Below are 13,498 nucleotides of genomic sequence, written 5' to 3' on the forward strand. Positions count from 1 at the left end.
ATAAGCAGGAAAAAGAAAAGAGTGATCATCAATTTTTAGATGTGTTTACAGGCTGTATGACTCAGTGCTGCTTCTGTTAAGAGCAAGTACATGGTCTTTTCTGGTACTGAGATGCAAACTCAGGAGGCTCTGATCTATGCTACTTTCTGTGAATGATAAAGCCCTTATTGAAGTGCCAAGAGTCTGACCACGCACCAAAAGTGCTTTTCGTATGGAGTCCGCCCCTCTCAGCTCAGCTTTGGCCAGTCTTTTCAGATCCTGTTTGGAATATTTCACTTATTCAATAGTCTACTTATTCAAATATTCCACCAGGAGGACTTCTTTGGAACTGAGAGTACTGGCTGAGAAAATAATAATTGAGTTTGATTTACAGGAAATCAGGTCAAACAAACAGATGTTTCTTTGGCAGATGATCCTAAATTGTCCAATCAACAGCATTTATGGTGGCAAAGGAAATTCTCTCCTTACAAGCTTTATTTCTAGACATCAATGTTCTGGGCCTAAGTGGAATAGTCCCAACAACAACAAATATAGTCAGTGCTATTCTAAAGGGGAAAAGAAGCATGGAGGGCTTTGCCATGTGAGGGAACTAACAAAACATTTCAGTATTTCCTAAAATATTTTAGCAGACAGATTTGGGCTCAATTTGTATCACAGTGAGATCATGAGTCAGAGAATGATTTCATTGATCTAGCCTACTCTTCAGTCTTTTAATGACTCCATTGATTAGGCAACTAAGATTGTTAAGTGGGAGGCATATCATGACAGTAAAAATGAATGCTCTTTTAAAATGTAATTAAAAAGCACTGCTTGAAGAATTTTTGAATGTCAAAGATATTCAAAGATTTTCTTCACTAATGTGAAGGATTTTTAGCTTTAATTTCCTCTTCCATGCTCACCTGGGTGGATGGAAGGTAGTCCTCCCAGTCATGAATGTTTTTTGAAATGAACGGGGTCACCTGGGATCAAACAGGTGATCAGTACCCATTCTTGAGAGGTCACCAGGTACCTCACAGGAAGGAATCTGGGGATACCTGGGATTCCAGGTAAGGCTCCAAACACTTAGAAAGTGGACCCCTTGGTAAAGGCATGCCCAAACGTGTACCACAGAAATACCCTGAGGCTTCAGAACAGGGCAGAGCTGGGTTTGCGCCCCACTTACTCTGTGGAGTTTGTTATTCATCATTCTCTTGGATTCTGAATTTCCTCTTTTGTAAAATGAGGATAAAACCATTTAGAATCATTTACTTGATATAATTATTATGAAGTAAAGCAGAAACTAACACACCATTGTAAAGCAATTATACTCCAATAAAGATGTTAAAAATAATAATAATAATTTAAAAAAATTATTATGAAGAATTAAAGGATACCATGTCTCTAAAAGGCTTAGCAGGATACCTGATACATTCAAGTTGCTCCACTTTCCTGAATGAGAGGTGAGGAGGACATGGGGGTGGAGTGGGGAAAATGAGGGTTTTCCAACAATCTGTTTGCTTAAAGATAGAGTTAGTACTACTGACCATTCTGAAGCTTAAAGGAGAAATGTGCTCAAAAGGTACCCAGGGAGACCTGGGATGGACCAAAATATAGCCTCAAGAGGAAATGTAGTTGCGAGGTGTGATAAGGAGGGCAAATTTCAGAAAGACTGACAGATCCTAACACCCACTCTGCCACATTCTAACTAACTGTGTGCCTTTGGAACTATTTAACCTCTCTACCCTGTTTCCCTGTATGTGAAGTAGTAATGATGATACCTGTCTCAGTGAGAGTATAATAGAGCTCTGGTTTCTTTGGCCAACCTGTTTCTTTCATCCTCTGAGATTTGATTTCCCCTCTCTCAAGGAAGGGCTCTTGTAGCCATGCTTCTTCCACGTATGTTCCCTTCCTTGTCACAGAGAAGAGAATAGGCGGTCACCTGATTTAGGAGGCCCCAACACATGGGCTGGGCTAACACAATCATCTTCTCTCTCCTGGGGGAAAACTAAATGACATGATAAAAGAAAGTGCTTAACACAGTGCCCAGGGTGTAATGAGGATTCGAAAATTTTTAACTCCAAAGTAAAGATCACTTCCTGGCATCCACTCTTACAAAATCTCAGTTCATAGTAACTGTAATGTGGATAGTTGGTACAAGCCCAATGGGCAGTGCAGGGGTGATTTTCCCCTGGTTCTGGAGTGATGGCTTAAACCAAGAGAAGTATGACATTCATGCCACAGACATTTCTGAATGAAGTTTGTATTAAACAGTTTTCTCTGGAAAAGTCTAACAATTCTTATGCTATAAATTTTAATGTCATGGTCCAAGTAGAGATAGATTTAGATCTAGAATTGCTTATTTTTAACAAGTCTGACTGAGAAACAGCAGAGGTGAAAAACCATTGCTAACCACACCTCTTTCTCATGTGCATCTCTAAGTCTACAGCATTAGACTCAGGAACGGCTGTTTCCTTATTCTGTCCTCAACGGGTTCAGCTCATGATATGCAGCAAAACTTACTTGGCAAGGATTACATCTCATTTTTTTCATTAAACTAGAACAGGCACCATGGTGGGGAAAAGGTAGGGGGTTTCAGTTCCTGTGATCTTTAAGTCTCCAAAAAGGAAATGGTCTCCTTAATAAACAATAAACAGACAAAGAAATCCTTTCCTATTTTAGTATTAATCTCAACTATCCACCAATATTTTGAAGACAGAATTTTTACCCAACTATGTACTTTTTATCTTTTACAGTATTTTTTTCCTTTTCTCTTACAACTTCTTATGTCATGGAAATATTATTTTCTTTTCTCTTTTGCTACACAAACCTGAAGTTTATTTTGATTTGTTTTTCTTTTATAATTTTCATCCTAATTGAATTTTCTCAGCTGAATAATGTACAAATGATTTTTTGTGTGCGACAGAATATCCACCGCCCTCCCCCGCCCCCTGCTTTTCCTGAAACAGAAAGTTTCCTGATTTGGAATCAGCCAATGGTGTGATTAATGCACTTCAGAGATTCCCTAAAGTTTTCACACATGCTGAAAAATTCTGCATTGTTTTGGGGATACCAATAAGGACTTAGGGCAAAGTACCATTCTTCCAGGGCTATCCACTACGCAGTAGATAAGTAGTCAGGCACAGCATAGCAACCCCTACAAACACTTTCGCTTAATTTACATATATGTGCTTGTGAATATGTGTGTGTGTGTGTGTGTGTGTGTGTGTTTGCAATCTGTAACCAGCAAAGTATAACCCAGGTTTCTTTTCAAAAGGAGCAACCAGTTCAAATGCACAGCTGGGTATGGCAGAAAACACATAATTAGACAAATTGGATTTAAGAGTTACGTAAGGTCTCAGCTGAGCCAGTGAATGAGAAGCTGAATGAAGCGTTGTGATTGCTGCTCTGGTGCCTGGAAAGAACAGAATATGTGGATATGTGTGTTTTGGGCAAATAAAAGGCAATCACGGGGAGTTATGGAGTGTAGTTGGCATTCCATGAAAGTAAGACTGTAGCATGTTTCACAGTGGCCTGTGTTGGGGAATAAAATATCGTCCATGGCTAAAAGGGGGATTCAGTCAGAGATATGCCCACAAGGAAGGATTTGTAAGTACTATATCAGAGTTATATTTTGGGGGGAAAAGGGCAGTAGAAAAATTTACATAATATGTTAACTTTTCAATAGGCTTATAAAAATTCTCAGAGAATCTTAAGTACAAGGGGATACATTATATATTATTACTTTCCCTCTAAAAGTGGACCTTTCCAGCCAAGGCAGGTATATTCTGAAGAAAATAACAAGCAAAGTCTATAGTTTCAGAATTTTTTACTAAGAATACTCAAACCAATGACTAAATAATGAAGATAAGCCCCCTCATAGGATTAAGAAGCTGAAACTAAATTACCACTTTTTTGCAAACATTCTTATTTGCAGATTTGTCTCAAGGCAACTGAATGAAAAGTAGATTTTCGTGGGATGAATTGGGAGATTGGGATTGACACATATACACTAATATGTATAAAACAGATAACTAATAAGAACCTGCTGTATAAAAAATAAATAAATTAAATTAAAAAAAAAAGTAGATTTTCTTCTCTCTCGACAACCTCCTGGAAATAAATGGGACAAAAAGGACTTGTCTCAGAGAGTCCTATCTTCTTAAAGAAAACATCCTGGATTAATTGACAAAAGTACCTATTAGTCCCCATGACGTCAAGGCTTATGGCATTTGGGGCTTGTCTCTCAGTGTGCGAGTTAAATATATATCCATAAATTCTTGCCAATAATAACAACATCTTGTCTGTTGATGCTGCCTAACGATTAAAATCTCTAATAGCGATCTCATGTTTGGTTTGATAAACTTTACAAAAAAATGTTTGAACACCTCTAATTTGCAAAACACGTGCTAGATACGGTGGCAAGTACAAAGATGAACAGTTCCCTACCTCAAATTTATAATCTCATGAGAGAGACAGAAATATATCAAATAACATAGGGAAATAAACATGGTGTGTTGTTGGCAACCTTGCCTTGGTACTTGGTGGCTGTGCATCTGGATTTTTCTTTTATTTTGATGATAAAGAAAATTATTTTGAAGAAGTCTATTTTGCTTGTGTAACCATTTAAAGTATATTTTGCTTGAGTTATTTAAAAAGAAAATTCTTTTATGTCATAGGTATGTCTGTGCAATCATTATGATGCTATTATAACAAAGTATTATATACTACTGCTAAACTTATGATCAAATAACTCTGTTTCCTGCGTCATTATGGGCACAATAGTTGGCAAAAGTCCTGATTATCAATCAAACGGAGGCCCTTAACGGCAAAAAAAAAAAAAAAAATCAGTGTAATCTGATGTGGACAAATAGCTACCAAATAGATCCTTATGTTTGACAAACCCTTAAATTATTCTCAACAGCTGTCTACAGAATTATAAAATTGCAAATGTTCTATGTGGATAAGACATTCCCCTCCCACTTATTTACATACGGGAAAGTTTTTCAAGCTGTATGTTTGCTAGGGGTGTAGTGAATGAGATAGCCTAAGGGGAATGAAGACTGGTGGGAGAATAACAAACGTGATTATAATGTGGCTAGCTTCTGCTTCTCAGTCTAAAACTCTTTGAGAGAGAAAAGGTTGTCTCACACATTCTAAAAACTTTCAAAAATGCCGGAGAGGGCAAGTGAGTGCAATATAACTTTCCTTAGGTTAAGTGAAATCCCTTGATCCATGAGCCAGCATCCTAATACACCCCTGACACAGAGAAGGGTATTTGTTGTTGTTCAGTGAATGAACACTGAATTAAGGTACCTTATGCACTTTTCTAGGCCAACAACCATCAAGTCTTCCTTCCCTCCAATGACAGACCACAGAGAACTGTCTTAGATAAAATACATTCGTTTGGTCTGACCATAGATAATTTTGTGATATTATGTCTTAACTCAGGATTCATTAAGACATAAAAACAAGTAAGGAGCATAAAAGAAACAATCATTTGGAATAACCGATTTATACCTAAAAATCATAACTCATTCTTTGGTGTGCTCTCAATTTTAGTTCCTACCAAAATGAGTAATGCTAGAAATAGGTGAACACTTTCTATTGTGTTAGGACCAAAGAGTTGTTAGTTTTGAACTGATAAAACTTTCCTCCAAACTTGAGTATTTACAGACAGAATTTCTGGTTTGCAAAACCAAATTCAATGTTGATCTTGCTGGAGAGACTAGGAATAAGAACAAAAACACATGCAAGTAAGGAAGTAGAGACTTACTGTATCGCGTTGCCTGTTATCTTTCCCTGATATTATCAAGAAGTAGTTCCATGTCAATAGTAACAACAAAACCATTGGTATCATGTAGAGCTCAAAGTTCCAGACAACAAAGAGAAAGAGCTGGAGGAGAGAGAAGGAAGAAGAAAAAGATGAGTTAACTCTTGAATTTCATTAAATGGCTTCTCTTATCCATACTGCACTTCAAAAAAGCACACAATTAAATGCTTCAGAACAGAAAGATTTGTCTTGAAAACAAAAACTTGAGAACTTGTTAGGCATTTTTCCAAAAGCACAACCGACCCCTGGAAAGTCACTAAGATTTTTACTTTGTTTAATTTCTATGAAGGAAAAACTGATATCACTGCATTGTCAATGAGGCAATTTTAATTTTTCTCCTCCAGTGAAATTATTGTTAGGTCAGACAAAATAAAGTTTTAAAAAAGAAAGGCAGCAAAATGAGCTTCACTACATTGTCAGAAATAACTGGTCTATCTGCCTTGATGATAAAGGATGAATCACCATTTAATATCAGAAACTTTTTTTAACTCTCACTTGGATAATACAATGTAACAAGCATAATAGGCAGATGAAAATACCAAGTCTACACCAGAGAGCTCCCAAGATTTCACATTATGAATAATAGCACTGCTACCAACAAGTATAAAAAATTCAGCCTTGCCATAGAAATCAAACAGCTATTAAAAAAATGGAGAAACTTTGTCAAAGGAAAATTTTAAATGTCTACCTTTATTATCTTTTAAAACTACCTACTTCTCTAAGGATGTAAATGAGTTTTAAAATTGTATGAGGAATGTAAGTTTAAGAACTCACCTAGGCTGGCAGAAGGAACCATTTTAAGAGCATCTGCATCATAAAATAACCAGCAATGGTTATAAAGTGTGACTCACCCCCATTCCCCACCAGACTCTTATAACCCTGCACAGATCATCTAAATTCTCTGGGTCTGTGGCCCCTGCTGCCAAATTAAGGTAATTTAAGTCAGATGGTAGTTAAGAGACAGATTCCACCCTTGGTGCTAACTAGTCCTATAACCTCTGGCATGGTATATATCCTCCCTTTAGTTTCTTCTTCTGTAAAATGGGGATGATAAGAGTATCCACCTGAGAGGCTGTGACAATTAAATAGTTGAAATGTGTTAAGGATTTAACACACTGCTTGGTATGCAGTAAGTGCTTAAAAAAAGTATTGTGTAAGTGATATCAATACCTTACAAAATTGAGAAAGTCAACTATTTATTAACTAAGGTCCTCAGGTAGTACATATTCTAATACTGAAAACTAGAAAGTCATCTGCCTGCTAAGCTTTAGCTGAACCAAAGTATAATTGGGAATTTGAGCCAGCTGGTTGGGGTCATGCAAACATCCTGCCTTTGACAGATCAGAAAGGTTAGGAGCAGTGCCCTAAGAACACTCACATCAGGCACAGCAGCATGGGCTGTTCGCAGCCTTCTTAACAAACCTCAGCCAAGCCCACAGCCTATTCAAATTGCAGAGAAAATGAACCTGTATGGAGTGGTAGAGGGACCCCTGGCCCACGGGCCAGAAGACTGGCTCTGGGCCTTAGAAAATCACTCTCCCTCAGTGTTTTCATTTCTCAACATAGGTCTGTAGATGTGATCCCCTCTAACATCCTTTCTCTAATATTTAAAATGACTTCATGATGTTACTGTACCATCAGGGATTTTTTTAATGTGATATTAAATTTTGAAGACTGTATATTTTACTGAATCCTTTGATATTCATAACCCACATGGACACCAAAAAGCATAAATAATGGTTTAGTAACCCAGGAAATGAATTTTGTACAGAATTACATGGTAACCATAGATTCAAGTTCCTGAATAAGAAAAATCTCAAATATGTTAATGCGTGGAACATGAGCCATATATTCTCTTTCACCAGAAAAGTATAAAGATTTCTAGAAAAGGAAAGTATTTCTATTTAATTTTTGAAATATATACAATATATTTAAAGATGATACAAATTATAACTGATGGCTATGATTATTCTATTAAAGTATATTTTAAAAATACAGTTTTTTATTCAGGAAGTGACTTAAGGCAAATTTGATAGACATCAACATATATAAAAGAGAAAATTATTTTTTGCTAGAATCCATATTAATTCTTTATATATTTATTTGTAAAATTTAGACAATCACTAAAATATAAGCTCTTTAAAGGAAGGGATTTTTTTTCTTTTTGCTCACTGTTCTATCCCCAGAGCATAGAATGGTGCTTGGGGCATAGTAGGTGCTCAATAAATATATATTTGCTGAATTAATGAATAAATGGATACTGGGTTCCCAAGTCATTTAACATAAGTCTACTTAATTATTTGCATTAGTAAAAGTCCTATAGAGCCACTATTTAAAACCAAGTGACATCTGGAAAATGTATTCAGAATTACAACCTGTGATAGCACTAATGAATTTCTCCCTGAGGCACATAAGGTCGAAGAAGTACCATAGTACTTCTAGAAAAATTGTCTTTCCATTCTGGCTATGCAGTCATGAACCGTCTTTCCTCTTAGACCTTCCTATATAGTTGCCTTTTCCAAGTACATTCACTTGACTCAGTGTATTCTGGTCTCATGGATGGGACTCAGATTATTCCATTGCTAAATATCACCAATTGTAATGATTTTTAACCTATTGAGCAAATATATTCCTCCCTGTAATGGCCACTCATTGGTGTTAGAGTCCTGGTGTTACCCAGAGTGAATTTCTTGTTCCTTTATGTATTAGTGTTAGTTGTAGGCCAGGTATTGCACCAAATAAACTTTTCATATGATAATTCTGCAAGTTACCAAACCACCTATCATGTCTTTTTCTTCTCTAGGTTCAACATCACTAGTTGCTTAAAGTACCAGTTACAAGACATGGTTTCTGGACACTTCTCCATTGTGGACATCCTCTCACCACATCCAAATCAATATATCAATAGCTTTCCTAAAATATAGCACTCAGAAGTGACAGAACACTTCTTATGAATACATACGGTCTTAATATGCCCTAACAGCATGAACACCAGGACACAGGATGGGAAAAGATATAGAAGAGAGAGACAAAGAAAGAAATTGCATTAGCTTTATGAATTCTCGTAGTGGAAAAATAGTCTCCTTCCCCATTATGTGCTCTTTAAGAATCTAATATTTGGATAACTATGTAAAGAGCCCTTGCTCTTGAAAATATCTTTAAAAAACAAACAAACAAGAGGGCTTTGAATAAACTATAAATACAAAAGCATTTTTTTCTCAAAATTTAATTGAAGATTTCAAAAGGTCAAAAAAAGAAACAGCATGATATATTCTTGCCTACTTTGTTGTAAATTAATTGACCATATGTGCAGGAGCCTATTTATGGGCTCTCTAATCTGTTCCATTGATCTAGGTGTCTGTTTTTATGCCAATACCATACTGTTTTGGTTACTATAGCTTTGTAGTTTAGTTTGAAATCAGGGAGCATGATGCCTCCAGCTTTGCTCTTCTTTCTCAAGATTGCTTTGGCTATTGGTGTCTTTTGTGGTTTCATACAAATTTTAGGATTGCTTATTGCTGTGAAAAATATTGTTGGAATTTTGATAGGGATTGCATTGAATCTTTACATGGCTGTGGGTAATATGGACATTTTAATAATACTAATTCGTTCAATCTGTGAGCAAGGAATACGTTTCCATTTACTTTTGCCTTCAATTTCTTTCATCACTGTCGTGTAGTTTTTAGTGTATAGGTATTTCACTTTCTTGGTTAAATTTATTACTAAGTATTTTATTCTTTTTGATGCAACTGTAAATGGGATTGTTTTCTTAATTTCTCTTTCTGATAGTACATTGTTAGTGTATAGAAATGCAATAGATTTTTGTACATTGATTTGTATCCTGCAACTTTACTGAATTCATTTATTAGTTCTAATAGTTTTTTGGTGGAGTTTTTAGGGTTTTCTATATGCAAAATCATGTCATCCACAAATAGTGACAGTTTTACTTTTTCCTTTCCAATTTGGATGACTTTTCTTTCTTTTTCTTGCTTAATTACTCTGACTAGGACTTGCAACACTATGTAAAATAAAAGTCGCAAAGTGGGCATCCTTGTCTTGTTCCTGACCTTAGAGGAAAAGCTTTCAGCTTTTCACTATTGAGTATGATGTTAGCTGTGTACTTATCATATATGGCCCTGGTTATACTGAGGTATGTTGCATCTATACTCACTTTGTTGAGAGTTTTTTTAATCATAAATGGATGTTGAATTTTGTCAAATGCTTTTTCTGCATTTATTGAGATGATCATATGATTTTTATCCTTCATTTTATTAATGTTGTATATCCTGTTGATTGATTTGTGGATATTGAAGCATCCTTGCATCCCTGGAATAAATCCCACTTAATGATAGTATACGATCCTCTTAATGTATTGTTGAATTCAGTTTGCTAATATTTTGTTGAGAATTCTTTCATCTGTGTTCATCAGGGATACTGGCCTATAATTTTCTCTTCTTGTGGAAAAGGGAAGTTTCTTCAATAAATGGTGTTGGGAAAACTGGACAGCCACATGCAAAAGAATAAAACTAGGCTGTCTTACACCATACACAAAAATTAACTCAAAATGGATTAAAGACTTGAATATAAGATCTATAACCACAAAACTCCTAGAAGAAAACATAGGCAATAAGCTCCTTGACATCGATCTTGGCTATGATTTTTTGGATCTGACTCCCAAAATAAAGGCAATAAAAGCCCAAAATAAACAAGTAGGACTACAACAAACTAAAAAGCTTATGCGCAGCAAAGGAAATCATTGACAAAATGAAAAGCCAATCTACTGAATGGGAGAAAATATTTGCAAATTATACATCTGATAAGGGGTTAATATCCAAAATATATAAAAACTCATACAACTCAATAGCCAAAAACCAAGCAAACTGATTTAAAAATGGGCAGAGGATCTGAAGGCACATTTTTTCCAAAGAAGATGGCCAACAGGCACATGAAAAGATGCTAATCATTTAATCATCAGGGAAATGTAAGTCAAACCACACTGAGATATCACCTCACACCTGTTAGAATGGCTATTATCAAAAAGTCAAGAAATAGCAAGTGTTGGTGAGAATGTGGAAAAAAGGGATCCCTCGTGCACTCTTAGTGGGAAAGCAGATTGGTACAGCCACTATGGAAAACGGTATGGAGGTTCCTCAAGAAATTAAAGACAGATCTACCATATGATCTAGCACTTCACTTCTGGGTATTTATCTGAAGAAAATGGAAATACTAATTCAAAAAGATATATGCACCCTCATGTTCATTGCAGCATTATTTACAATAGCCAAGATATGGGAACAACCTAAGTGTCCTTCAATGGATGAATGGATAAAGAAGTTATGATATATATACAGTGGAATACTATTCAGCCATAAAAAGAATGGAATCTTGACATTTGCAATAACCAAGATGGACATAGAGGGCATTATGTTAAGTGAATTATGCTAAGTGAAATAAGTCAGAGAAAGACACCATATGATCTCACATATATGTGGCATCTAAAAATGAAACAAACAAATGAAACAAACAAATAATTAAAAAAACAGATTAGTGGTTGCCAGAGGTGAGGGAGGTGGGTGAAATGGGCTAAGGGGGTCAAAAGGTACAAACTTCCAATTATAAAATAACAAGTCATAGGAATATTGTGTACAGCATGATGACTATAGTCAATAATACTGTACTGCATATTTGAAAGTTGCTAAAGGAATAAATCTTAAAAGTCCTCATCATAAGAAAAAAAATACTTGTAACTATGTACGGTGAGGGGTGGTAATTAGATTTATTGCAGGTGATCACGTCACAATGTATACAAATATTGAGTCATTATGTTGAACACCTGATACTAATATAGTGTTATATGTCAATTATACCTCAATTTAAAAAAAGAAAAAGAGCATGGACACAGATTAACAATAAAAGGTATTTATTAAACATCTATGTGCTATGCAATACTGGGTGTTCAAAATTAGGATAAGACATGGTCTCTGGACTCATATTGCTAAGAATCACTAAGAAAAAAGCAATTATTCTCTATAGTACTAGTGATGATTCTAATACTTGTCAATAGCGATGATCCTCTAACAAAGAGCTCTCAGAGGAAGAAAGGGGTCTTTTAGCTTATTCTCTCCACACTGAAGCTTCTTTTCTCCCTGGAGCCCACTTGCATGAAGATGGGATCCTTTCCTTTTTCCTACAAAATACCAAAACACTCCTGGATGGGTCTTCAGTGTTTCACCAGGGCAGCAGGAGAAAGAAGGAAGCTCAGAGAAACTCCAGGAAGGCTAAGACAATGCAGGATCTGTCCTTGGTCCTGACCACACTTTTCATAAGTTTGGGGTTTGAAAAAAAGAGACATGATGGGCTAAAATGGGACCAAAAAAGCAATTTAAAAAAAATATAAACCCAAAAATGCCTAGGATTTTTTGCGACCCATATATCCAGAAACATTTTTGCCTGCATGGGACATGGAGAGAGCATCTGATGATTCTAGAATTTCTCCAGGTTAAACTAGGTAATAAGGACTCCTGCACATTTGTACAGTGTTTAATTCCCTTTGACTTCATCACTATGACATCTTTTCCTTATTTTTCCTCTCTCTCTCTCTGTGTCACATTCTCCTTGCCTTTTCCCCCACTCCCCCCAACACTTTTAATAAGGAAACTTGGACTATCTATATTTTACTTTCATAAAATCCATGACCCCATTCCAAACAAAACATCTAGCCCTACATTAGTTAGCCTTGCTCATTAGAAACTAAAATTATTCCAAGAATTTGGTGGTTTCCTTTTTGCAAATTACTAGATGGTTGTGATTTACTACTACAACTCTGTATCAGAACATCTTCATGGGACATTAGAAGTACACACAACCTTCTTCATTAGAAAAAGGATATTGTGAGTTTTACACATTATCCTGGATGGTAGAAGCTCTTTGTCAATCTGCCTTGGACTGTTAGCCACAACCATGGGATCCCTAAAAAAGCTGCTTCAGTGTGATGCACTAGAAAGAGCATGGGAGTTTGAATCAGGCCCATGTTTTTATCCAAGCTTACTAGTCACTATCTGTGTGATGTATTACTAGATTACTCTTAATTTTATAATCTGAAAGTTAAAACTATACTATTTACAGATTTGAGATGGAATTAGCCTAGTGCTTGGCACCTGTAAGATGCTCAATAAGCATTAGGTATTATTACAAGCAGGAATATATTGGCTCATACTATATGTAATTTTTTTTGGCCCTTCTTGTAGCTCATCACTTTCCCTATTCCACTCTAGAATCCATAGGGTGGATTCAAGCATTAGAGCTACATTTAAAAAGCTACGTCAACTACAATAGGAAGAGCTGATAAAGCGAGTGCCATTTTCAGTACTTTTATATTTAGCTTATAGTGATTACATGCAGTAATGACCCCAATTTGTTCATATCTCCATGTATCCAGGCCTTTTGAAATACTGTCCCATGATGACACTGAGATTAGACATAGGACTTGTTTTGGTTGAGGGAAGAGTTGTAAAAATGCTGAACAAAGAGGCTTAAAAAGCATTTGCTCATTGGGTTTTTCCCTCTGCACTCGTCAAACCCTGAGCCCATGTCAACAAGCACAGGCTAGTCTCCTGAATGATAAGAAACATGTGATACAGTTGTCTCCATTGCCCCAGTTGGAAGCCAGACAGCATCCAAAGCAAAGTT

General features: G+C 36.0%; 1 protein-coding gene across 4 annotated transcripts in view; it reads right to left on the bottom strand.

The window, feature by feature from the left end:
* MCTP1 (multiple C2 and transmembrane domain containing 1) overlaps positions 1 to 13,498 on the bottom strand; it is a 550,214-nt gene that overhangs the window by 87,752 nt on the left and 448,964 nt on the right. For all 4 annotated transcript variants that reach the window (XM_068533874.1, XM_068533867.1, XM_068533860.1 and 1 more), the window contains one exon: positions 5,753 to 5,872. In XM_068533874.1, the coding sequence (XP_068389975.1) occupies positions 5,753 to 5,872 (120 nt within the window). The remainder of the gene's footprint in view (positions 1 to 5,752; positions 5,873 to 13,498) is intronic.

Source organism: Eschrichtius robustus, chromosome 2 (genome assembly GCF_028021215.1).
Source record: "Eschrichtius robustus isolate mEscRob2 chromosome 2, mEscRob2.pri, whole genome shotgun sequence".
NCBI classification, from domain to species: domain Eukaryota; kingdom Metazoa; phylum Chordata; class Mammalia; order Artiodactyla; family Eschrichtiidae; genus Eschrichtius; species Eschrichtius robustus.